This window comes from Oreochromis niloticus, linkage group LG4, assembly GCF_001858045.2.
Source record: "Oreochromis niloticus isolate F11D_XX linkage group LG4, O_niloticus_UMD_NMBU, whole genome shotgun sequence".
NCBI lineage: Eukaryota > Metazoa > Chordata > Actinopteri > Cichliformes > Cichlidae > Oreochromis > Oreochromis niloticus.
In genome coordinates, this window is record NC_031969.2 from 29,208,400 (window position 1) to 29,233,761 (window position 25,362).

The 25,362-nt window shown below is 39.1% G+C and overlaps 2 protein-coding genes across 4 annotated transcripts; one reads left to right on the forward strand and one right to left on the reverse strand.

Annotated features, from left to right (window-relative positions):
- The first annotated feature begins 391 nt into the window (after positions 1-391).
- LOC100692692 (glycine-rich cell wall structural protein 1.0) lies at positions 392-17,908 on the forward strand. Of its 3 annotated transcripts, XM_025906635.1 has the most exons (24): positions 392-530; positions 1,885-1,932; positions 2,472-2,501; positions 2,783-2,842; positions 2,933-2,965; positions 3,159-3,233; positions 3,364-3,447; positions 4,907-4,936; positions 5,155-5,199; positions 6,766-7,779; positions 9,606-9,668; positions 9,776-9,823; positions 9,941-9,997; positions 11,214-11,267; positions 11,491-11,520; positions 11,623-11,682; positions 12,011-12,055; positions 12,312-12,353; positions 12,557-12,616; positions 14,561-14,632; positions 14,869-14,901; positions 15,044-15,082; positions 15,569-15,625; positions 17,536-17,908. In XM_025906635.1, the coding sequence occupies exons 1-24, from the start codon at positions 464-466 to the stop codon at positions 17,538-17,540; spliced, it is 2,151 nt and encodes a 716-aa protein (XP_025762420.1). In that variant the 5' UTR covers positions 392-463; the 3' UTR covers positions 17,541-17,908. The 3 variants fall into 3 exon arrangements, with proteins under 3 accessions (XP_025762420.1, XP_013125357.2, XP_005469042.1); XM_013269903.2 differs by lacking the exon at positions 11,623-11,682; XM_005468985.3 differs by lacking the exon at positions 6,766-7,779.
- A 178-nt stretch (positions 17,909-18,086) lies between these two features.
- On the reverse strand, positions 18,087-25,028 carry LOC100700894 (perforin-1). Its single transcript, XM_003442399.5, has 6 exons — positions 24,906-25,028; positions 20,482-21,033; positions 20,244-20,382; positions 19,938-20,149; positions 18,705-19,602; positions 18,087-18,612 (listed from the first exon to the last, which is right to left on the reverse strand). Exons 2-5 carry the CDS (start codon positions 21,012-21,014, stop codon positions 18,723-18,725), a joined length of 1,764 nt encoding a protein of 587 aa, XP_003442447.1. The 5' UTR covers positions 21,015-21,033; positions 24,906-25,028; the 3' UTR covers positions 18,087-18,612; positions 18,705-18,722.
- Between the last annotated feature and the right edge of the window lie 334 nt (positions 25,029-25,362).

The following is a 25,362-nucleotide window of genomic DNA, read 5'->3' on the forward strand; positions in this document are numbered from 1 at the left end:
AAAAAGTAGGATAATAAGAGTAAGGCCATGAATATTTACAAAGACTATGACAACAAGCTTTTAGCATTGCACCACATTGCATTTCATTACACTTTGCATTATAAGTGTGAGTGTATACGAGATGACTGAATCTTTGGCTCCTTACATGTGTTAACAGTGAAAACAGTAGAAGATTTGATTATCACTCATTAAAATGGTCGTGGATTGTGTGTGTGTGTGTGTGTGTGTGTGTGTGTGTGTGTGTGTCTGCATTCTCACCTAAAGGAAATGGAGCGAAATGGGCCTTTGGCTTTGCCCATTCAGACTGATGTGTGTTTTCAGAGGGCAGGACTGGCCAGTGGGAGTGTATAAAAGCATATAAAAGAGGCTGCGGTGCTTTAAGTACCAGACTTGTATTTGTCTTTCTGTACATCTGTTTCTTCTCTTTAAGTGCTGCTGGTTTTTGCACAGTGCCTCCTCCATCATGCTGGCTCGAGCTCTGCTCCAGACTTCGCTGGTTCTCTGGTTGGCTCAGCAAACTCTGCAAGGCGGTAAGAAACTCACAGGACAAAGTCTAAAGTTTTATGAACTATTTTTCTTGGCCTTTTTTTTTTTTTTTTTTTTTTTTAGATTTGTAATGGTTTAGATCCATGAGCTTTAACACAAAAGTATTCATTTATGTTTTAATTATTGTCTTTGGTGCTTTAAAAAACACAACTTATAGGAATTGCACAAAGATTATTATAAGTCTAACTGGCACAATCCAACTTTGTGTAAAGAAGTTATTAAATTTAGTTGGAAGAAAAATAATTTATGTTGATATTTAACATGATCTAAAGAAATGCTGCACAAAAATGCATTTTTGTTTAGTCAAAATTGAATTCATTTTGTCTAGCGTCAAGGTTAATTGTATCTTTAGCTGACAAATGAATTAGATCGAAGATCATATCATACTTTGGTCCAAGTCAAAGTCCTGATGAATCAGCATCTTTAGTGAGTCCCTCTCACTCACTTGTTAAATCTCATCTCTGTGAGACTGAGGGGAGGACTGTATGGACTCTGGGCTCCAACAGCAGAGTCACCGCCAAGTTGCTTTGGTTCATATGATCTAATTTCACTGATTCAAAGGATGCAATGAAAAGGTGGCATAAGCAGGCAAAATGTCACATCCAATTGTGAGAAGAACTAACAGGCTCCACACTGGCGCTGCATTTTATCTCGTCCTCTGGTCCCATCAGTGGATATCTGTCTGTCTCGTGCCTTTAGTCCAATCAGGTTCCACTACTGATGTAATCCTCAACTGACATCTGAACTGTAATTCCCACAGTTTAAAGGTCATCTTTTGAGTCTCCTACATGGTGATAGTGTTGGCATAGAATTAAACATTTAGATTAAAAAAAACAAACAAATAATGCTTTTGTTGAAGGACCTCTAATGTCCTTTAAAAAAAGTTCATGCAGTAAATCTGTGAAACAAATATGTTAACGTCTCCTAAATGTGCGTCACTTCTTTACACTATATTTTACAGTTATGCACATCATAGTTTCCTTATCTGCATTTTTTAATCAGTTGCATAAAGTTAATAATGGGGGTGAAAATAAATCTCTAGGTCTCCCGATAGATATTGTGATATTTATAGGTGAAATATTCATATCCTGTCGATAAAACGTTTTGCAGTTGTTCTTTTTGTTTGTTTTTGTGCATATGTGGTTACAGACTCTCAAAATCTTCACTCACTTTTATTATCAGTTAGATTCATTAGAAATATAAGTATAATTAATTATAAATCACAGATTCATTAACTAACACAGCACAAAAGTATTGTTATCATTACACTGTTTGGTGTTTGATAGGCTGTAACCATGGTGACTGTGAAAAACTGTTCACATTTTTTTAATGTTTCAGGGGTTAAACCTCAAAGTGTTTCCTGGGGGAGAGTGCTTCCAGCCAGAGGTATTTATACGTTTTTAAGTTATGTCAATGTTTAATTAATTAAAAACAACAACAACACAGACTGTATATAAAAGATGGACAGCCACTGTGACATCATTCTGTGATTTTGAACTTCAAATGTCTTAAATCATCAGTATTGCTGCAATGCACGGACACATTTTTTATGCTAATTAGTGCTAAACAATAGACCAGTAATAATTTAGCACAAAAAAATTGTCAAAATTTCTTGGATGGTCTGTACCACAGCGCAGGTCATAATATTTGTCAGATAAATCCATTAAAAATGCTGCAAAAGGCACCAACAGTATAAACATGATGGAGTTCAGTGACTTAAATTAGCAGCACTAAGGCCCATCGCTGGCAGCCATGCCCCTACGTGTTGGACGAGTTATAAAAAATTGATACAACTCTGTTACAAAGGGGGAAACTATCCATTTAGACCAAAAATAACAAGTCAAATACACTGTTTCTTCTGAAATTTGCTTATGTGCCTTTAACTGTTTCCTGGTTTTGTGTCTTTTTTGTTTGGTTTTATTGAGGTGTGGGCACCGGTGGCGTGAAACCTGGAGGTAAGTCTTTCATACAGCATACATTAGCAATGTTCTGGCTGATTTATGTTTGTAGATGCACAAATGTACATATTGTAGTCTCTCTCAGGCAGATGCAAATTTGCATATAATATTTAAATATAGATGTTTCTACAATCAATTATTCATGCTGCCTATTCCTTCGATGGGCAGTTACTCTATGATTGACTAGGGCTACTACATTAGGATTATTCAATGACTCTGTAAACAAAGTAATATTTAAAAAAAGCAAAGTGTAAAATAATTTTTCTGTTTCCTGTCAGTTACTGGTGCCCTTGGAGCACTGGGTAGCCGATATGGCAGCAAAGCAATGAAGACTGGAAGTAGGTTTAATCTGCTTGATTTTCTGCCTCTTATATCTCTCTAACTATACAGAGGGGATATTTAAACTTTTACTTTTTTAAATATTTCAGTTGGACGTTATCCTGCAGCCCAGCTTGGTGTTGGTGAGTAAATTAAACCTGCAAAAACAATTTCTCCTGTTTAAAAGGGATCCATCACACAGTTTTTAGAAATGTTTTTGACTATGATATTATTTGGGATTTACTATGAAAAGAAAAATTCTGTTGACACACCTGGTTTTAAAAAAATAAAGGTTAACTATACTCTGTATATGTATTATGTTCATTGTGCCCTCAGGAGGTTACAGATCTCTTGGATTAGGAGGAAGAGCAGGTCTGAAGCAAGGTGGATATGGAAACCAGGGAGCCTATGGTACACACTCAAACCCTCGCAGCATACTTTTTCATTGTTTTTTCTTGGATGTGGTCAGTCTAGTTCGTGAAATAAATAACAGTTTATTAAAAATGTTAAATGTTATGATACATTTTCCCTGTGACTTTAGGTGCCAGTCTGGGCCCAGGAATGGGGCTGGGGGCTGGGCTCACAAACGGACTGGGACTGGGATTGGGCCAGGGAGGAAAACGTGGTAAGACTTATATATAAAGAAAGACATCAAGTGTCAGGTGATGTTTTGTTTAAATTTTGACAGTGAATTATTGTGTTGAGTAGATATACATATACATTGAGAAGGATACAGGATTCCTGCAAGTCATGAAAAAGTCATAATGTTGCATAGTTTTTGTTTTTTTAAATTATATTTGCAGCATTAGTTAAAACATTTTTTTGAGTCACTGGCTGCAGTTTTAATGTCAGCACTGTTGCCCTTTGTTGTTACACACATTTATTCATTTTAGGAGCTTTTTACATATTATTATAGTTGTATAGCATAATTATAGAAGCTGGGATATAGTACAAAATGTCATCATTGGTAATTTTTTCTTGTTGAGGTCTTCAAAAGGTCTTAAAAATGAACAGCTCTTTGGTTTTATTTTTTAAGATGATTTTTTTGGGGCATTTTTTCCTTCATTGGAAAGTGGGGAGGAAGAAAGTGATTGCTAGTGGTACCCACTGAACACATTTATATGTTTTTATGTCAGATATACGGTGATACGCTGAACATGGTCAGAGTTTTAAATAATCATGTCCGCATACATGTCAGTAATCAGACCACTCTGAACGCTTTATTGCTCTTAATGCTGTATGAGAAAAACGAGACTGGATATCCCTAATATGGTGATATCAGACATGGAGCTTTAGCTGCTAGCGCTAAAGTCCTGCTCACCTGATGTTTAAACCTTCTGTTTATCAGAAACAGCAAGAATCTTAGCTTATTATGAGGGTGCAGGAGTTAAATGGCTTGTTTCAGCCAGTGGGTGAACTGGGAGGCAGTGCCAAGGTGCAGTATAAGATAAAGAAGGATTATTTTGAGCTGTTAATCATGCAAAGCTACTTCAGAGCCAGAGAAAAAAATATGCAGCTGGAAAGGTGCAGCAGAATAGGCCCTATTTATATATCTTCTTCTTTAGTCTTCTTTGGGTTTTTGTTATTGGTCGTTATTTATTAGTCGAAATAAACAACTATGTGTGCTGTTTACATGTGTTACATATGTCAAGGTTGTTGAAACTTTACCCTCACTGTTCTGATTTGCAAATTAGCTTAATAATTTTTTAAAACTCTTATGATTCATCATAATTATCATATTAACAATGCGACCAATTATTTTCTCAGTACTTAAGATATTAAGCCGTGTTCTTAAGGGCTTTAAGCCTCCCAGTGTGGTCTGGTGCAAGATTGGGGTTATTTTTAGTTGTGCTCACACCTAGCAGCAGAAATCTTGGCAGCCTGTATTGCATGCAAATCCTGGCAGAAAACCAAGATGGCTAAGATGCAACCAGTTTTGTGAAAGGTTGAACAGCTACAACTCATGTCACACCTTTTACAGATATTACACAGCAAGGATAAGGATGAATCTAACAAACGGCTGGATAGCAGCTGCAGGGATTTTTGTAAAGAAATATTAACTCTGTGTTTTTGTGACTTTTCAGCTTATGGTGCTGGCTTGGGAACACTTCCAGGTAAACACTTTTGTTTCCAAATGAGAGTAAAGAAATTGGTTTAATAAACACAATAAGATGGACCCTGTCAACCTGTCAGTGGACATGGTATATGGGGCAGAATGCATCTCAGCTAATGGATTATGTGTCCTTGTAGTATTGAGAGAAAGCCAGGATTTCAGTGACGTAACCCCAGTGCTGATTTATTTGAAGATGAGTTGTTTTTGTTTCCTTGCCAGGATATGGATCTTTAGGGGGCACTGGCTATCCTGCAGCACGACCAGGTAAGTGATGAACTATGTTTCATGTGATGTCCCGTTCTTTTAGCTTTGAACTGTTTTAGGCCTGTTGCCAGACTTGATGCAGAGGCATGCATAAACATCAGCCTTATCAAGCTGATCAGCAGAGATTGTTTCTCAGAAGCTGTCTTAACACATTATACTGTACAATAATAATACGCCTACATCTTTGACACAAGCACTTTGCAGAGATTGCGTCTTTGCAAAAAAAACAAACACCAAAACTCTGTAATACACTGGCCTGTGATGCTGCTGTTATCAGTGACATCTACTTTATGGGTTTTACCCGTGCAGGTGTAAAATCTGGGGTGTTTCTGTGTAATCAGAATCTTCATCTTTGCTGACTTGTAATTCACTGCTGTTGATGTTGATTTCATGTCTTCATGTGCATGAAAACAGATCATCTGTATCTATTTTACTATCATCTGAAGCTGGTCGGTTTTATTTTGTGTGCAGTTCATCGTGTCTATTGGTGTTTCATCTTGACTGCATGTTGCATGACTTCCTGGCTCTTTCAGCCTAGTGTTTCGAAACCAGATGTCATGGGAAAGCTCTGACTGAGATCACCCCATGCTCATTGGCTGATGACTTGTGGCTGACATGTTGTTAGCCAATGACTTGTCATCGTTTGTGGTTGTTAGAACAGCAAGAATTTACTAATTAAAATACATGTTTTAGTCAGCAAGGGAGCAAATGAGTGAGGGCATTTTCCCATAGACTTTTTTGTAACCCTAAGCTTTAATGCAACCAGAAGCATCACTGCCAGCGAGGTATTAGAAAGGATGCAATTTTAAGACACTTCCACATTGGTCTCCTTCCCCTCCACCACCCCAGGCCCCACCTGTGGGCTACTTATTATTCCTTATGCTGCACACACATTATTTAAAGGCAAAATAAGAAATTACTCACACTCACACTTTATTTGTTTTTTGCCTTTGAGACATGAGGTTTTAAAACTGTTTAGTGACTCTGGTTCTGGCTCATAGTAAATGTAAATATGCCTGTAGTTTAAACACATATTATGAGTAAAACCTCACTTTAGGAATCAGAAAAATTTCAGTTAAGATAAGGTAAGATAAGGTAACCTTTATTAGTCCCACACGTGGGAAATTTGTTTTGTTACAGTTGCTTTTGCTGTGGACTGCAGGCTTCTCCTTTCATGCCCACTCCGCTATGTTGTTGTGTGTCATACACAGATGTTGCTCGAGTCAGGATATCCTTTTGCCTTGTGCTTGAACGCTGGTGTGTTTTTTGACATTTCAACAATTTGTGATGGAAACAATGTGTTGTCATGTCACGTTTTATTTGCTGGTGTCATTACTCTAAATGAATGTGTAAGTCTGTCTGAGTTCCCACTGATTCTATCCTTGGTTTGGTTCTGAATTACCTCATTTTAAGCACTGATTTTTCTGTGGATGCTCCGATTTATATTACAAACTTCAAAGAAAGGCTTGAAGTTTGCTGCTACAGTGTGCTGCTGGACCTCAAAGAAACACTGTTGTCTCTGAGGAGAGAAGAAGTAGTGAATGCATGCTGATATCTCTCTGCCAGGTGTGTCTGCAGAACATTTGGTTGGACCTGAGATGGCCAGTCAGGGCCAAGCTGTTCAAGATCTTAAACGAGAAAAAATCAGAGGTCTAGACTCGTTTGGAAAGCAGGGCCGAATGCACGCACCTGAAATATCTGACATGAGGAAGGGCAGTACACTCGGTCCCACCACTCCTGAACTACATGCAGGAAAGGAGGTCAAAAGCTGTGATCCAACAGTCCTGTCATCAAGTCTTGGACACACAACACCTACTGACCAAGGACAAAGTAAGCACCCTGCAATACCCAAAAGAAAAGTGGCCCCAAATCATGAAGCCATTTTGGGAGCTGGAGGTCCGAGAAGACAACTGCCTGTTGATAAAGACAACATCCAAAGTCTGGGTTCTTATTCATCTCAGAGTGCCCGAGACTATGATTCATCCAAACGTGAAAGTCAGCGAGTGGAAAACTGTGGTTCCCCTATTGATTTGTCTGATGTACTAGAAAACAGTCGCTTAGGTTCAGGAATTCAAAAGGGTCAAAGTTCAGTGCCTCAGCCGCATGTTGGTGAAGAACTCAGACATCTTGGTAGCACCACGTCACAAAAAGAAAAAGACAAAACCTCTCGACTACCTTTTTCAGAAGCTGAGGATGTAAGAAGACGTATTTACGCTACTCCACTGGATCAGAGAATAAGAGATTATTTCTCTGCTGTGGCAGATAGGCAGCGCGTCAAAGGACTTTTAGCTGAAAACGCAAATGGAATCAGAATCCGTGGGACTGTTACGGTACAAGATGGCAGATATAGTACTGCAAACCTTCCAGCAAAAGGAGGAAGGCGCTATGGAGCAGTGATCCCAGGTACTAGTGGAACCCTAAGTGTAGGCATTGCCTCTAATAGAGCAGATGGACAGGAAGCTCCAGGCTTTATTGGAGATGGTCAGAGTGCTAAACAGAATTCCCAAACTGAACATGATGTCAGAAAGCCAAAAGCCCTCCCTATCCCAGGGCAGACTGGGAGGAATGCCCAGACTCCAAGTAAGAGCAAAGCTTTTTCACCATCTAAATGTCTTTTTTGATTCATATCTGTCTGTCTGTCACAGCTTTCTGTGGGCCGTTCTCGAGATTTTTGAGAAACAATTTCATATTTCTGAGACTGGCTTTCAGATTGTTGTTTGTGTGATGTCTATGGAAGGCTTGCTTTTAAACAGACTTTAGTTTCCTCCACTAGTTGGCCCTTGAGACTTTTGCTGTACTAGTCAAACAAAACACTTTACCAAGTCAGTCTTTTAAACTAGTGACTCTAATTGCCAGTATAGTTCTACCAAAATCTGTTCAAATTTTTTGGCTTAAAAAAGTTGAACTAGTCAAACAAAAGCAGCACTACTTGCTGCCAAAGTTGGATTAGAAAGGTTTTCCCTCTTCTAATATGATCAAATGTCCAATTCATGCTGAAAAACTAGTGACAGAGCTGTTTTCACCCCAGTTACACCTAAATATTTCATGCATTATGATTGAGTAGCCAAGTGTATGCAACCAAAAACTATCAAAGCTATTTAATGATGGCCAAACCCTGCATGAAAGCAGTCAAGCTTTGGCCAGAAAACCTTTACTCAACTTATGTAAAAGTGTCGTTTTTGTCAGATGCTCATATTTAGTTTGCAAATTAACCAAAAAATAAATAAACAATTTAGACTGCATTATATATAACACACAGTAATTACATATTAACATGATAAATATAAGCTGCAAGGCAGTGGAGTAATCACCTTGGAAAACCTTGAATCATGACTTCTAACCTCAGTTTAGTGAAGGTTTGTGATTTTGGCTTTCAGCTCGGATGCACCTTCAGGTCTGTTTGGATATCTTTGCATTTTGTAGGAAAGTCAAAACACATGCAGTGCACAGCGCTTGAGCCACAGTAAGCAGCTGTTTGTTATCTTAGTAGCTTAGTTCTCTTGGGCTGCAGTTGCCAGTGATACTAAGAATAGTCAATCTGGGCATTGCACTGAGAGAAATTCAAGACTTAATCACTGGTGAGAGCAGTGATCATTAACTAGATTTTAGTTTCCATGTTCAAATCCAGAAGCTGCCGCAACAACAACATAATATAGTGATGTAAGTCACTGATAATATCACAGGAAGTCTCTCTGTGCATTGCTATTTCTGTAAGTGTTTCCAATTATAGTTACACCTAATTTATGATTGTTTAGCACGACACAAAACTGAAACCAGTGTGGCTTCAGCCTGATTTTTCTTTATGCTAATGTGCATTCCAGTAAGAGATTTGCATTGTTCTTGGTAACTAGCTTCTGATCATACTACATCGAGATCTGGGAGGAGCTTTGAGTTGTTCTTTTGTTTTTATGTTTTCTTGTTTTGTATGAAATTTAACTCTAAAACGATATATGTCACATGCACATTCTTCCTTCTTACAGCCTGGTTTTGTGTGTGGTTTACTGTCTGCGTGTAATAATATTGCTGGAGTCTTTATTAATCAAATTAGACCATATCTAAACTCATATTTATCCAAATTGGAACCCAGGAATGTATAACTTGTTTTGCTGGGAGCAATAGTAAAACATAAAACATAAAAAATCCCAAATACCTCAGTCTCTCATTCTGGGTATCTGTGACTTAGGGAGTGATTTTAGGTGGTCGTTGTGGTTTTTAGGACTCAGTCCAGTGGAGAAGATCTCCCAATACATAAAAGTCTAAGAAAGATGAAGACATTTATGGCCTGATGAGGTTGAAAAAGCGTTCCATAACTGTATTTATTATGTATAGAAAGGAAAAGTGAAGTGCGTTTAGCCTAAAGTAAATCTCGGGGGATTTTGCTGAGCTTCTGTTTACCTCCTCCTCAGGTTATGCTGGTGGAGCGGGAAACTACATGGGAGCAAGCCTGGGCGCTTTGGGTTATGGAGCAGGTAATGCTGGGCAATGACACATAATTCATGAAGACTAGCTGCTGTTTTTAGCAGATGGAGAGGTAGGTTTACAACTTTGGTAAAGACTTCTGATGTGCTGCCAGCAGGGTTGGGACAGGGAGCGTATCTAGGTGGAGCAGCTGGAAAACTTGGAGGTATGCATGTAAATTTTCCTTATTTTGTCTTTTTTTTGCTTGGAGATAAGAAATTATGTTTTGCATCTCATATTCTGTGTTTCTTCCTGTTCGTCTGAAATAAATTTTGCATTTTAGCTGCTGCTGCACTCGGGCAGGGTGGTTATCCCCAAGGTGTTGCAGGAAAGTCGACTGGTAAGGCTGTAACATGTTTATTTGGTCTCTGCATCATTTCTCTAGGCTTTACTGAACAGTTTAAAACTTAACAGAATGCTTTTCTTGGCCTGCTAGATAATAATTTGGATGCAATTTGAAAGCACCTTTGGGTCACAGTTACACTATCTGAACCAAATTACTAGGCCAGCTTACCCGTTACACCTACAGGAGCTGCTCAGCCATAGACACCCAAGACATGAAGATCCCGGCACACAGTTTTTGTGTTGCTCTTCATGCCAGAGGAGGTTTGGACCACTGTAATTACTGAGTCAATAGAGATGTGGTGACGTTTATTCAAAGATCCAGAGGTGTGGCCCAATCCTTGTATGCATGGAACACATGTAGGCAAGGAAAAACATTTCTGGTGGAAGCTTTCTGGTCTGGTTTATAGTCTGTTTTTACACCAAATTCTGTTGGCCTGTCACAGTTGCACAGTCTTTGGTTATATGCAGGTAAATAGTTCATGTATAAAACAAAAGAAAATGTGCATTTGCCGACATGCAAGCTACTAGCCACTGCCAATGATCTCGCGGAAATGCCCCAAAATAGGCCGTTGTCTCACCAGACTAGCCAGTAAATTTCCAGACTACCTTAATAATCAGGTGTTTCTCTTTGTCTCCAGTTTGTGTGCTAAGCCGTTTGCCAACTATCTGTAATTTAAACATAGGCTGTCAGTTAAACTCATGGCAAAGAAATGGAGGCCTATTCATGGGCCTCTCCCACAGACCCCGGGGTCCTGTGCAGATGTAGAAGCTTGTCAGAAAAGACAGGAGGATATGCTTGATAAGAAAATATGAATTCATTTGCCTACACGAATTTTGTTTTTAAGGAAGTGAATGGAGGTAAAGCCTCAAAGCCAGACAGCATAACTCCTACTTTGCCTTGTAAACCAATCATTTGCTTGTCAGTTGTATGTGAGGAGGTAAAGAAAAAAATCTCTGCCTTACGTTCAAGGTCACACAAGAGGTTTCCTTTCAGATGAATGATTAATAAGTAAGAGACAAAAACAAGTAAAAAAATCAACGTGTCAGCCATCTTTAAACTGTCCTCCTGTTAATATACAGTTGTTCTTTTTTACATGCAAGAAAAAAGAGTTAAATTTATCACTTCAATCATGTAAATCTATAGAGAGACTTACATCTATACATCATACTCATCATCCCATTAGGTAAACAGTGAATGTGTGTTATTACAGGTTATGGTGATGGAGCAACAGGATATCTTGGTGCTGTGGCAGGGAACGGCTTGGGTAAGTTCAGCAAGTTAGAGAAGTAAACATCAGAGTATTTACACTGAGGAAAACTTTAACCTGCACTGGCAGAGGATCGTCCGTCGACTTTTTCTTTGTTTCCGTTACATTTGTGTTTCACTGTAGGCTGAGGCAGTTTTGCAAAAGCTTTGCAAAAGCTTTCCCCTCTCTTTCATGTATAATTGCAATCTTTTAAGTGCTTCAACATCTCTCCTCTCAACAGGTTATGGGAATGGTGACGGCTATGGAGCTGGTGAGTGAAGCCTGAAAATTACTGGAGCAAAATGGGGTCTGAAAGTCAGTCTAGCTCTCGACATATACAACATAATTAGTGCTAATTAGTACTATGTTTCAGGGCTTGCTTACCCTGCAGAGTTAGCCGATGGTGCTGAGAAAAAAGCAGGGAAGAGTGAAGGTAACAGTTCTGAGGAGCGATAACCTGCTTAAAAACCCACGAGGAGTGATGGCACTAACCTTTAGAGGCTTAACCCATGATACTGGATAGCTTGACAAAGTAGATGTCTATAGAAACGGCTTGCTCTAATATGCTCAGTGTGATTTTTTTATCCACTGGGTGTAGCTATTGTCTCTGGTTTATCGAAGCTGATCAGTTAAATCTGGTGGTTTCTGCCCTCCTGCTCCCGTAGATGCTTTTGAAACTAAACTAACAATAAGTTAATCAGTTGAATCAATTAATGACACAAGAATGTTTGACCTGCATGTTTATGTTTGTCTTTTTTCAGCCCTCAGTCCTGGAGGCTATGCTGGACAGGTCCAGGGGGGCTATGGTAAGAGATTTAAGGAAACTCTCTCACATAAACCAACAAAAGTAAACAGAAAGGCTTTTTCTTTTAGTATTTAAAAGCATTTGGTTATAGAATATAAAGCATTTATTCTCCTCCAAATCTGTTTGAATTTAATTTCAAACCAGTAAACACCCTGCATGGAACATAAGCCTTGCATTTACCAGCAGGAGTGATGCCTACATGTGTTTTCTGTGACGTGTGAATTCTTGACTCAAAAAGCCCTTTCGTCCTTTTTCAGGAGCACTTGGGGCAGGCCTGGAATCAACTGGTGGCAAATATGGTGAGCAACGGTGACAACACCTCGCCCTTCAGTCATGCTATTAGTCAGGCAACTGTCAGTGTGGGTTTTCACACGTGACTCAGACTATAGTGGTGGAGAGTGCACAGCTTGCTGATTAATCGTGGAGGTTGAAGGGTGAAGAGAGAGAGAGATGACGATGTATGAGTCAGATTGACCATTTGATTTTCTTTTTCCCCCTGCAGGAGGAGGAGCTCCTCAGGCTCCTTATGGTAACGCCCCAGTGCTTCCTGCTGGACTGGAAGGTAGTAGATACATGAGCTTGATATCATAGCTGCAACAATAATCATTGCAAAATACCTGCGTCACACAACATTGTATGTTATATCAAACTTTTGCACATCATAAAAGCTTCACCATGCCATTAACAGGTAGTGTTACACTTTTTCATATCAGTGCATCACATTAGTTACACTCACAGGAAGATACTGTATGTCCTTTCACGCTACAATAAACACGTGCAGGATATTGTCTACATAGAGACATTTTTGTCCTGCACTGAAGAGGTTTTTTTCTTGTCAAATGGTACGAATAACAGGAAAATGCACATATTTTTGTAATATAATGTAACACAGACTCAGTGACTTTATTACAAGTAGATGAATTGGGCAGTCCTGCAGACTAAAAACAAAAAAATAAATAAATAATTAATCATAGACTGTAGATAAAAGATGGAAATAAATGCAGCCACCATGACATCACCCATTGTTATCTGAACCCCATTTTAAAATTTTCCCCATGTTGGTGTTTTGGGGCCAGAAGCTAGGTTATAAGCTAATGCTAGCAAGCATAGCTTACAGACTAAATAAGTACACAGGCAGGTATCTGTTAATTAACGCTAAATAACAGGCTAATAAAATGCTAGAAATTACCCTGACCACAGACTTATTGGACCAATATAATTAATTCTGCAAGTTATACATTTTTAAAGCGAAATCTATTAAAATTACTTCAAGAAAACAATCCTGTTAGCAGAGAGGCTCAGTAGGCAGCTAACAGCTACAGCCAGCTATCATGATAGCCACCTGTCAGTCAAAGTGGCCGAACTTGAATTCATTCATTCAATTTTATTCCATTTTATATCACCCAAATGTGCAACAGCCATCTCAAATATCTACATATTATACGTTAAAGACCCTACAGTGTTAGAAATAGACCCAAATAGGCACATGACCCCCCTTTGAGCAAGCACACGGCATCCATGGGAAGGAAAAACTCTCTAAGTCTTAATAAATTTTGCATGTCTGAGTTGTAAGACAAGCATATAAAACTTGCATAAAACTACATTTTGGTAAAGTTGTTCTACAGCCAAGCAGACAATACTACAGCAGTCAGCCTGCAGTAAAAATCATGATGACTCACCGTTTTTTCATGTTATTTTACATTTGACATAACATTAATGTTTTCACAAAGAAGTTTTTATTGATATTTTATGTATTTAAGAATAAAAGTAAAATTCTGTAAAATTTATTTGATAAATTCAGTTAAATTATCAATTTTTGTTACAGTGTACTTTACATTTCTTGATCTGGGCATGAGGAGTGATTTAGATGTAGAGTTCAAAACTGTTGAATTTTCTGCTTTCAAATTAGGCTTCTTTTTTTTTAATACAATTTGTCGACTGCTGCTGGTTTCAGTTGCTTTGTACAGACATGGGAAAGGCATTGATTACCTTATCAAAGTCTAGAGCAGATAAGCCTTTATCTAAATGGTTTCAACTGTTAGGGCAGCAGCTGCAGCAGTGTTTTAATTAAGATAAATGACTGGGTAACTGCTGTAAACTGGAAGTATAGTAATAGGAAATAACACAATAATCATAGAAAATCTGTTCATACATGAAGATTGTAGGCTTCCCCTTTTGTCTTTGAGTCATTTTGCATCTTGTTATATGAGGACGCTTTTCACTTCACTATAAATTTGTAAAATGAAATATCCAGTCATGCAGGTTATTGGGACATCATCTTTGTTTGAGGGGTCTCGAAATGCTGCAATAAACAATGATCGCACAACCAAAATGAAATTGGCCTAACCCCAGCTTGGTATACTTGTTAGTATAAACTACATACACTAATAAATCAACAAGGCTTACAATTTTCTCATTTTGTCACATCCTGTCAGTTTATCACAGTATTAAAGCTCAGTGAACTGTTAAATAGTCACATTTAACCAATTTCTTTCATTGCCCACAGGTGATGGCGGCTATCCGTATGCTGCACAGCAGCTTGGTCTTGGTGTTGAAGGTGCTAAATCTGCCAAATATGGTGAGAAAAAGTGTGAGAAACTCTAAAGTGGAAAGTTACCATGCGGTCCAGATAAGCTGTGCTGTTTTGGTTTTCTTTTTTTCTAGTTCATTACCAATGAGGTCAAAAGCCTCAGAGATATTGAAAAATAAAACTCATCAGAAGCATTGAGATTGCAGATAAGCTGCAGGGCTGTTTCTATGTGATCCTGCCTGATATTGACTCTTTATTGTTGCCCCTTTTCTGTGATGTTTCAGGCCCTGGTGCAGGATATGGAGCTCAACAAGCAGGTCCAATTTAATGCACTCTTTCTCTCAAAGTACTTCCAGTATACTCCTAAATTCTCAGAGTGTACTCCTGGCATGTTTGCAGATACATACGTCCCCAGTCCTGGCCTTAAAAGTGTAATTTCTGTTGTGTGTGTTTTATTAGGGTTCGGTGCACAGCTAGGGCCAGCTCAAGATGCTTTGGGTAAGAAAACCACAGACACTTCCTCATTTGTGACGAGCTACTGCTGCTTCTGGTTGCCTTATTAGTCATGTCATTTTGCACAATATTGCAGCAACAACAGACAGCATACAACAGATGTTACTCTGCTGAAAAATGCCTTCATATGTAATTATCACGTGATTTTGCACGAGTCTAAATATTAGTGTCCTTTACTTGGATTCTTTTTAAATAAGAATAGCAACACAAATGTGATGGAGTTTAAAAAAAAACTTTATTCACTGTTGTTCTTTTTACTTAAGTGGCTTGCACACTGAAAGTGCAACTGCATGTATTATGCATTATATTCTTCTTTAGGAAGGGTATGTGACCTGCATAGTGTGATAGCTAAGTCCTCTAATGCTACTTTTTTGCTAGGTTTAACACATAGCTGTTAGATTTCTTTGTTTCAATGTAACAGTTTCGTTTCTAGTGAATTTGTAACACTGACCTGTGCTGATTGCTTAACAGGAGAGCAGACTGGCAAATATGATCGAGTGAATGCTGCCCTGGGTAACGGATACAAAGGTGAGAAATAGAGAATGAAGGTCTGGTTAACTAATAAAGTGGAGTTAATACACTTTTTCTTGTTTTCTATCATATATTTACTGTTACAGTGATGGATGGTCGTATTAAACATGGTCAAATAATGAAGTCAGTGTATGTACTAATAATCCCTGTGAGTCAAAAGCTCAGGTTTCCTGCTGGTTTGTGAGAATTTTTTTCTACTTTTGATCTGTGTGATGTCAGAGAGTGGATATTCCCAGTATTGTCATCTCAGACACATAGCTCTGACATCTGTTGCTCAAATCTGCTGTTTATGAGGGGTTGCCAGCTAAAGTTGGCTTAAAGCGAGAGGAGCGCCGTCTCATCCTGGCATGTGCTATCATGGCAACTGAGAGATAACAACAACTTTGTTGAGATCTTCAAAGTTTGCATTAGGTCGCTTGAGTTGTCACATGTTTGACGATAGTTAGTGTCCCTTTGTCTGACCTTTTTCTCTTAGAGATATATATTTAGTTTTTCACCCACCTCGTAATCATAGTTTTGCTTTCACACCCTGAACTTAAGCTACCAAATACTGCTCACTTAGTCTTAGGGAGTGAAAAAGAATGGTTACACTCAGATAGGAAGTCTGGTTTAGGTACCTCTTCACAAAAGGTCTGCTCACTGAGCAATAATAGATTGACAGACCAGTCTTACTAATGCCATACCCGTGGCTAACTGACAAACCAGACAGGAAAACATGTCGTGAGCACGACGAGCCCACCCGCTTGCTATCTAGATTTTCTGTCTGCCACTGGCAGCCAATAAGATATAAATTGGTTTAAGAGGACGGTGGCCTTTAAGGTGGAGGGGCTAAAACTGCTTCTTCTGCTGTTTTCAGACATACACTGCTGCTCTGAACTATACTGAGACAGAGGCGCATGTAAGAACACAAATGTTTGCTGTAGTTGTATCAGAAATCAGTCAGTCTTGAGCCTGTGGTTCCCTGGTGTAAAACCTGTGTGGTAAATAGTAAAAGGACTGGTTCTTATGTTGCGGATTTCTGGACTACCTAAACACTCAAAGCGCCATTCACCGAATCACACTACCACTTTTCTTCTACGACTTGTGAATGCTTTCTATTCAGCACTCACACACATTCACTCTCCAATAAACATATCTGAACTTGGGGTTCAGTATCTTACCCAAGAATACTTTGGTCCTCCTGAGCTACAGTATGCTGTCCTATTACCCAAACTAATATTCTGGCATCGCTGCCACCATCACATGTGTCACCTCTTGCATGTCTACCCAGAAAGCTAAACCACAAGCCGTATTTCGAGAGTGTATAATGTTTATTGCTGGGTGTTGCATGTGAAAAAGAACAGCTGCGCAACAAAATCTGAACCTGCTTAGTTTGTAACGGTACAAAGGTCATGAGTGAAAACTTTAGCTGTTAGACAGTGCATGAGCACCAAGGTAAAGCAAAGGATACATAAGGATTATTTCGAACTGTGAATTATGCAAAGCTACTCTAATAGAGTCCAAGAATAACCTTACGGGAAACAGGCACAATAATTCCCTTTATTAGTATCAGAATCAGAATGTTTTATTGTTATTAAGACAAAAGCAAATGCTGTCCCATTCAGCGCGAAGAAAACTGTATAACTATTCTTCAACTTGTATTCTATGTACAAGAAAAGAAGTTTTAATAAAGAAAGTATAAAATGGGATAACAGTATGAATAAATAAATCTGTACACATATGTTTATGTTTGTGATTGAGTCATTATTAATTATCATTATTGAATATGTAGGTTTATATGGGTTTGAATGTGAAAATTAGACATAAGATGGGCTTGTTTTGTACATTTTCACACATTTTTGTGTGATTAATGATTCTCTTCCTGATTAATGATCTTTGTGCCTTTGTCTGTGTCTGTGTCTAACCAGGCTAATTCTAACGACGTTGACCTCTTCAAGTGGATCATTACCATAAAGTGTTCAGTCCAATGAGTTTGCAGAGCTTCTCTGTGTGATTTACTCTACTTTGTTATGTTGTCATGTCTGTATGTCTTTTGTTTCATTTTCTCATCCACCTTGTCCTTCTCTGTGAACGGACATCTGTAAACCAGATGTCTGTCTGCTTGTCTCCCTCCTCTCAAACCTGCAGCACCCACGAGTTTGTTCCTGGCAGTGCTAAAAAGGCTTGGTGGTGATTGATAAACATAAATGGATGTGAAATGCAAGAAATATGTCCCTTTGTTTTGGAATAATGATTTGTTCTGTTTTAATCCAATAAATTATATCACCCAGTGACGCTAAATACAAGTTTCTGAGTCAAAACATTTTGCGTGTGATCATGTGCTCTTTAATAGACACAATGAAACCTCATCCGCATACAGGAAGTTTTACCACTTCCCTTTTCATGTTAGGTGACATTGCCAAAGATAAAGTAAACACTACCACCAAAAGCAGGGTGAAATATCGACAAGAACAAAGTGTTCAGATATTATATATTTATTGTGCATAATAAAGCTGCATTTATAGTGAGAATAAAATACATATGGTATATTGGAACATAGTGCAAATACTTGAACTGACACATAAACTGCTGCAAAATGAATGCAGTAAAATTCATTCTGCTAATGAATATGTAGATAAAATCATTATTAATGAGGAATAATAAAATTATAAATTAAGGTTGAGCCGGATTAGCAGAAACTTTTATATGATTTACAACAGACATGGCTACATAATGTCTTCATATCTAACTGGCTTTATGGGATACAAATGCATACATCCATAAACATCAAAATATTTATTAAATATATTTGAATATATTAATCCAGTTTTCTGACATCTAGAACATTAAAACATTGCACAAATGATCCTATATGGAGGAATATTAGTGATGGACAAGGTATAGTCTAGAAATTGCAAGATGAAAGCAAAGAACGAATCCTTCACGTCGAAGTCGAGGCTCTTCTGGTTAGGTTTTCAAGTGAATCCTGAGATCTGTTTTCGGTCCTGAAAAACAGACAAACAAATAAATAACCAAACAAATCAATACATCACCCCCTTTGGCCCAGGTAGAAATAATCTTCCCTTTTAAGTCTCACCAAATTCGTAAGTGCGTGTTATTTTATGCCATACTTGAAGCTCTTGCGAGTAAAACTCTGGTTTTTCCATGAGCTTGATTTGTCCACAAACACGCCCATTTTTGACAGGATGGCCGGTGGAATAGGATGAGCGTTGCGGGACACATACAGCTTCTTCAGACTTGGATTAATAGGAGTGGGTTTATATTCCGTGCACGACTTCCCAGTCAGACTCGGAGCACATTGCACTTCCACTTTGTAGAACAGCTGGCCGTGCTGCAGAGGACAGAGATCGGTTGTAACTCCAGCAGTCAGAAGTGGCTCACATTCTCCCAACAGGTCATCGTCCCACTTGTTGTCCTCGTCCCAGACTTCAAGTCTGAATTTGGTAATTGATGAGACATCCTGCGTGCCCAGGTCGACGACCGCGTCCCAGTGTGGGTTGTTGTTGTTATAAATGACAGGAGTACGTTGAGCCATTGTTCCAGCAAAAAGCACCTTCACATAACCATCTGTACCGGTGGTGTGGTCCCCCCACAGATCAGAGGCCCGCTTTACTGTTATGATGACCCGTGCCATTCCTTTACGAGCTGGGCAGCAGTCTTGGGTCACGGCGGGGTCATTGTGGCACTGGCAGACGCAGGAATCCCTCGAGTCACTCTTAATCCCAGCCTGACAGCGAGCACTGCAGTTTCTCCACAGGCCTTTCTCCAGGATGTAATGGCTAATGGCAGAGCGCAGGTTTTTCCGGGCTTTGGATGTGGTAGGAAGCAACTCATGAAGGGAATTTAAGGAGTATGAAATAATATCTGGATTTTTTGGTAGGGTTTCCAGCCATTCCTTGTAGGCAGCTGGATTTTTGTCCGCAGAGAAGAGAAGGTCTGGGTCTGTGGTATGCCCACCTTTTATATCTGTAAACCTGCAAAAGAGGGGACTATTTCAAACAGATGTGCTGAAATATTAGCTTAAAATATTAGCGTGAGTTGTTAAAGGGTGAAAACAGATAAAATATTTCAGGTAAAGTGAATTCATGTAGTTTAAAATAGACATACATGTGACTGAAAGTAGCCTGGCCAAGCAGGACAATGCAACGTCACATAACCTCAGGAACGACTAAAGAAAGCACTGGAGGTGTTGACTCAAGCTCCCACCTTTCCCATTACCTATCCCAATCCAATCAGTTATCGATGAGGGAATATTGGACAGGAGGTTTTGATGTTGTTGCTGATCAGTGTGTAATAAAATGTTCTGTACCTGTCGTTGAAGAGGTCGGAGAAAGAGTTCTTATTTTCCAACTTGTCTGAAGCTTTCTGGCAGTGTTTTGTTTCGGCTTTTATTGTGGCTTTAATGCTCGCAGATGCCTCAGCTTCCAGACACAGCTCCACCTCCTCCAAGCTGAGTCCCTGCAGGCTGGCCTGACACTGCTTGATGCTGGTCACGGAGTCAATACTTCCTCCGAGCTTTACCTGGGATGATGAAAGACATTTAAACAAAAGTTTACTTCCTTAAACAATGCCAACTTTTATTGATTAAATACTGTGGTTACATATTTTCCTTTACCTTTGTGATGTAATGGGTACCGAAGTTGTCGATCAGTTTGTAAAATCGTTGTTTGAATTCTGGGGCGTAATATTTGGGAAGATCTTTCACTGCTTTCCGAAATTCTGTGTGCAGCTTTGGAGTATTTGACACTCGGTAGCTTGTTCACAGAGAGATGAAAGACAAGAAAAGACAGAAGGAGTATAAAACAAGCGTGTGACACTATCGCATTCATTTCATAAAGGGTGGAGTTCCTTACCTGTAGTACTCACACGACACGCTCTGGCTAGTGAAGCTGAATTTGTCACTCTTTGTTTTCTCCATGGAGTACTCTGCCAGTTTAGAATTGGTACCAGCTAGCATAACAGAGGCACCTTTGTCATTTATTTCAACTTCTAGATCGGTCTTCCAGTTGTTTTCAACAGAGGAAACGCTGGAACTGACAAGAGACTCGCTGGATTTGTGAAGTTTAGTGGAAACTTTTGCGCTGCAGGACTGCTTTGCCCTCCAGTCCACCACTGTCAGGGGTAGCTTTTGCTTTATGTTCTCAAGATAAGGGTTGGTACACAGCATGCATGTTTTATCTTTGCGTTTCCACTGATTCATGTTGAGCACGAAGGCCCCTTTACGTTCCATTTTGGTGATGTCGAAGCCTTCCCCGGCCAAATTGATGCCCGGAGCAAATTCTGCATCGGCGCACTGTTTCGGTGTCCCTTCTGTGCACGACTGAAACGTGCAGTGAGGGAGGGACAGCAGGAGGCCAGCACAGATCCAGATGTTCACCTGAAACATGTTGCTGCTGATGTGGATTCTAAAAAAACAAACAAATGAAGGTTTTCAGTTAAATAGAAATATCAAATTTTCGCTTAAAGAAAATGAACACTAACAATGGAACTGCAATAAAACAGCACATATAAATTCATGATAAATTCAAGAAACATTTTTCAAGACAGACCATGAAATATTTGTCTTCTGTTTTTGAAAAATTAACTAAACTTAAAATACAAGTGCAGAGAAAAGAACAGTTACACTGACAAGATATCAAGTTTTTCATTTTTAAACCAGAAGAACTCCGAGACTGCAAAGCTCCTCACTCTCTAGGCAGTTTTTTTTTTAAGGGAATAGTAATTTATTATTTAGATTCATTTTATTTACTTGTTTTTTTGTTATTTTTAAACACACTCTAAGATTTTTGTAGTGCAGTAAAAATCAGATAAGGCTACACAAATGTTATGTAGGAGCACACAATGGATAATAGGTACTGATTTATAAATAACCGGACATGACTACGGGGAATAGTCTCTATGTAGCGCTTCATTCTTTAGGCTCACTGGGTCACATCAGCAGTTTGGCAAACCTTGACCGAAACTCTCCAAATTATCCAAGCTTTCAGTCTCTCTAAAAATCCTGAATCGGAGACAGTCTCCTCTTTGTACACTGTTTAATCCCCAATATTTCAGTCAAGATGAACATCTATCATCTATAATAATGCGTGAGCCCTCTCCAGATGTGTAATCGCGCACTCGGTCACTTCTCTAAGGCCTTTTCCAGTCAGGTTTTTCTCCTACATAAAGCATATTTGGTGGCTTCAGACTAGATAGTATTATTTTACTGTTGCTGGATGTTACTGGTGCTTTAGTAGTCTGCAGAGCCCTGTGGTTTAAAATCTTATCATCAAAGTGGATCAGTTTCACTTCTGACTGATTATATTTCATCTTGCTTTGAGACTTCTTTTTTGTGGTGTACCTCAAAGCTCTATTTAAGTAAGGACCAACTGTTTTATTTCAGTACACTTCGACTTGCATTTAGTTTTAGAAAGTACTAAATAATATAAATAAGACTGGTACATTTATAACAAGGTTACCTATGATACTTTTTTTGGGTTGTTATTTTGGGGGGTAATATAAAACTTTTGATCTTTTAAGAGAAAACTAAGGATATAGATCTGACTTTGGCTCCAAAGATGTGAAATTTCAGGGGACCGAAAGTTTTCTTCAGCTAACTGAGAATGAAATAACCCTTTTCATATTAGTTGGCCTCTCTAGTTTTGTGAGTAGTCCAACCAACATTTCCTGCATTTTAAAATGTTTCTTTCTTCTTCATGATTGGCACAAATATGTTCCATCCCAAAACTACTTTGATGTTCTGGGCAAATTCTCCTGCAAAAATATAGAGAACTGTGTAAAAGTCTTGAGCTTCCCCTCATATTTTCTGTCCCTCTCTCCTGTTCGTCATGTGGTTAGCGCTCGCATCATAAATTCCTCTACTGCTGTTAAATTCCCGGATGCTATTAAGTTAGTTTTACCTCCTTATAACGATGTGGGTTTACTAACAAATCTTTTTAAGAACTCTTGTGTCTCTATTTTAGACAATGTTTGTCCTGTGAAAACATGATTAGCTCCTGTTTCAAAGTCGTCCCCCTGGATAAATGACAGCATTCACTGTTTAAAGCCGTTTACATGTTCATCTCCTTCACTTAAAGGACCTTTCAGTTGCATTTAACACTTCAGTTCGTGATGCGAGGGCTGCCTATTTCTCAGACCTAGTATCAACGAGCAGAGGCGACACCATTAATGATATCGTTGCTCCTGGTCCACCTGCCGTTTCAATTACCTCGAATGAAGATTGTGAAAATTTTCTTTCTTTCTTTGTTGAAAAAGTTAGTAATGCCAGGAACAATATCTCTCCTTCTGTGTCTCTCTTGTCTGCTCCAACTCCACCTAGGCCTGTTATTTTAGAAAGATTTTTACCTGTGTCCTTACCTGAGCTGGTCAAATTAGTTAATTCAATGAAAGCGTCCTCCTGCTCTCTTGATATTTTACCTGGATCTTTGTTTAAAAATGTCTTTCAGTCTATCGGTCCCTGTGTGCTTACAATTATCAATACTTTGTTGGTTTCTGGTCAGGTCCCTGGTTATTGTAAGAATGCTGTTATTGTGGATCATCTGCAGGTTGTTCAGAATGCTGCCGCAAAGCTTCTGACCAAGTCTTCTAAATACTCTCATGTTACACCTCTGCTGATCCAGTTGCACTGGCTCCCCATAATTCAGAATCCACTTCAAGATTTTGACTTTGACATTTAGGGCTCTGCATGGACAAGCATCAACCTATATCAGAGATCTTTTACATCCATACATCCCCAGCAGGTCCCTGAGGTCATGTGATCAGGGGTTGCTGGTTGTCCAACATACGAGGCTGAAAACGAGAGGCGATAGAGCGTTTGTGGCCCCCAGACTCTGGAACTCCCTTCCTTTGAGCCTGAGATCTGTGGACTCAGTGGTTTCATTTAAAAAACAGGTAAAAACTCATCTTTTTAAACTTGCTTTTGGTTGATTTATGTTTTTATGTTTTAGCTTTTCTATGAAGCACTTTGTGATTTTTATCTTGAAAGGTGCTATACAAATAACATTTTACGTATTTACTTACTTACAAGGAGCTAAATATACAGTTCTCCAGGCTTTCTGAAGGCCTTTCAAAGGTTTTCTTTGGACACTTATTTCACAGTCGTTTTTAATCAGTCCTTGTACCCGACCAGTTCCTAAGGAGTGTTTTTTTGTTGCGCCCCCTCCACCTAACTCAAAGCATTTTTGTGTCTTCACATAAAAGACAATGATAGCACGGACATTTTTGCACCAACGAGATGATTTTCAAAATGCTGTTAGCCAAAAACTTGGCGCAGTCTGAGGACCTTTCAAATAAAGTGACTGGACTTCTTTAACTTAAAGTCCAGGAGGTCAAAAAAATCCAGCAAAGTCCCGACACCCGAGAGATGCATCTGGACCTTCACTTGATCCGTCCACTGTTTGCTGAAGCCTCATCAGAAGTGGTCTCAGTGGATAGGTGGCTATGAAAGAGCTGTTGTTAATGAAGGGGAACAAGGCGAAAAGACTGTCGTATGCCAAATCAGAGCCCAGACCTCAACATTATTGAAGCGGTGTGATCCCACACCGCTGTTGTTAGTTGTTTCTCAAGATGCTGAGAAACAACATCTTGAGAAATTCCAAAGAGCTTTGAAATGTTCTTCAAGAAGCCAGAAGAACCACTTCTGAAGATTACTTAAGAAACTGCTAGAAAGCTTGCTCAAGAGAGTTTAGGTGGTCCTGAAGAATAAATACTGATATTTAAACTTATCAGATTTGTACAAAATCAGTTTTTGTCTTAAGTACTGCGTTTCCATGTATGTTTGCACGTGCTTCAGTTTCATCTATTTATTATTTTCTCAGCAAAATATAAAGAGGGGTTGGCCAAGACTTTTGCACAGTCAGACTGCACATGTGATCAGACGTTATCTGTTGTGACTCTCCTACCTTGTGGCATCCTCCCTACCCTTTGATCTGTTTTCTTTTTTACTCTACTGGATTTTTTAAAAACCAGAATTATTGTATTTTTTCCTCATTAAAAAGCTTTTGAGTCTCCAAATCTTCTATGACGACTCTGGTTTAGAATTTGTTGTATTTAAACGGCTCCGTGTTGCAATGGCCTTGAGTTACACATACCAACTCACTGAACATTTAAATGCATTGCTTTCAAAGATGCAATATGACTAAACTCTACCACACAATTACCTCTGCTGCAGAATGCAGAATGATATGATCCCCCCCACCACCACACACACAAATACACATATTGCTGCGTACATTCAGTGAAGAAAAAGATCGATGTAAGCACACCAGCAAAGACTCACCTTCAGCTTGATGGTTCACAGTGCAACTGTGAAACTGATAGCAGTTAGCAGGAATACCAGTGCCTAATGTATAAGAGTCACAAAAGCAGGGCATGGGGGTGGGGTGAGGGGGTGGGGTATGAAGTGACAGTGGTCTTTAAAAGAACAGAGAGGAAACAAACAGTGTTTTAATAGCTCTATCAGTCTTCAGCTTACCGAGTACAAGGGGGAGGAAACGATGGTCTACAGACACACTTGCACAAGTAGTGACAACATAAAAGCTCGACTGGCTTTCCAGTCAGTGAGGAACCAGAGACCACAAACCTATCATTTCTCTGAAGTGGTGGGAGGGAGTGGTGGGTTCCTGAGAACCAAGGTTTCTTCACTTTGTACAAGTGGCGTGGTCTCACAAACGCTTATTATACGAAACAGTTTAAGCAGCAAATACTGACAAAGAAAAGCATGTAATCTGTAGAAA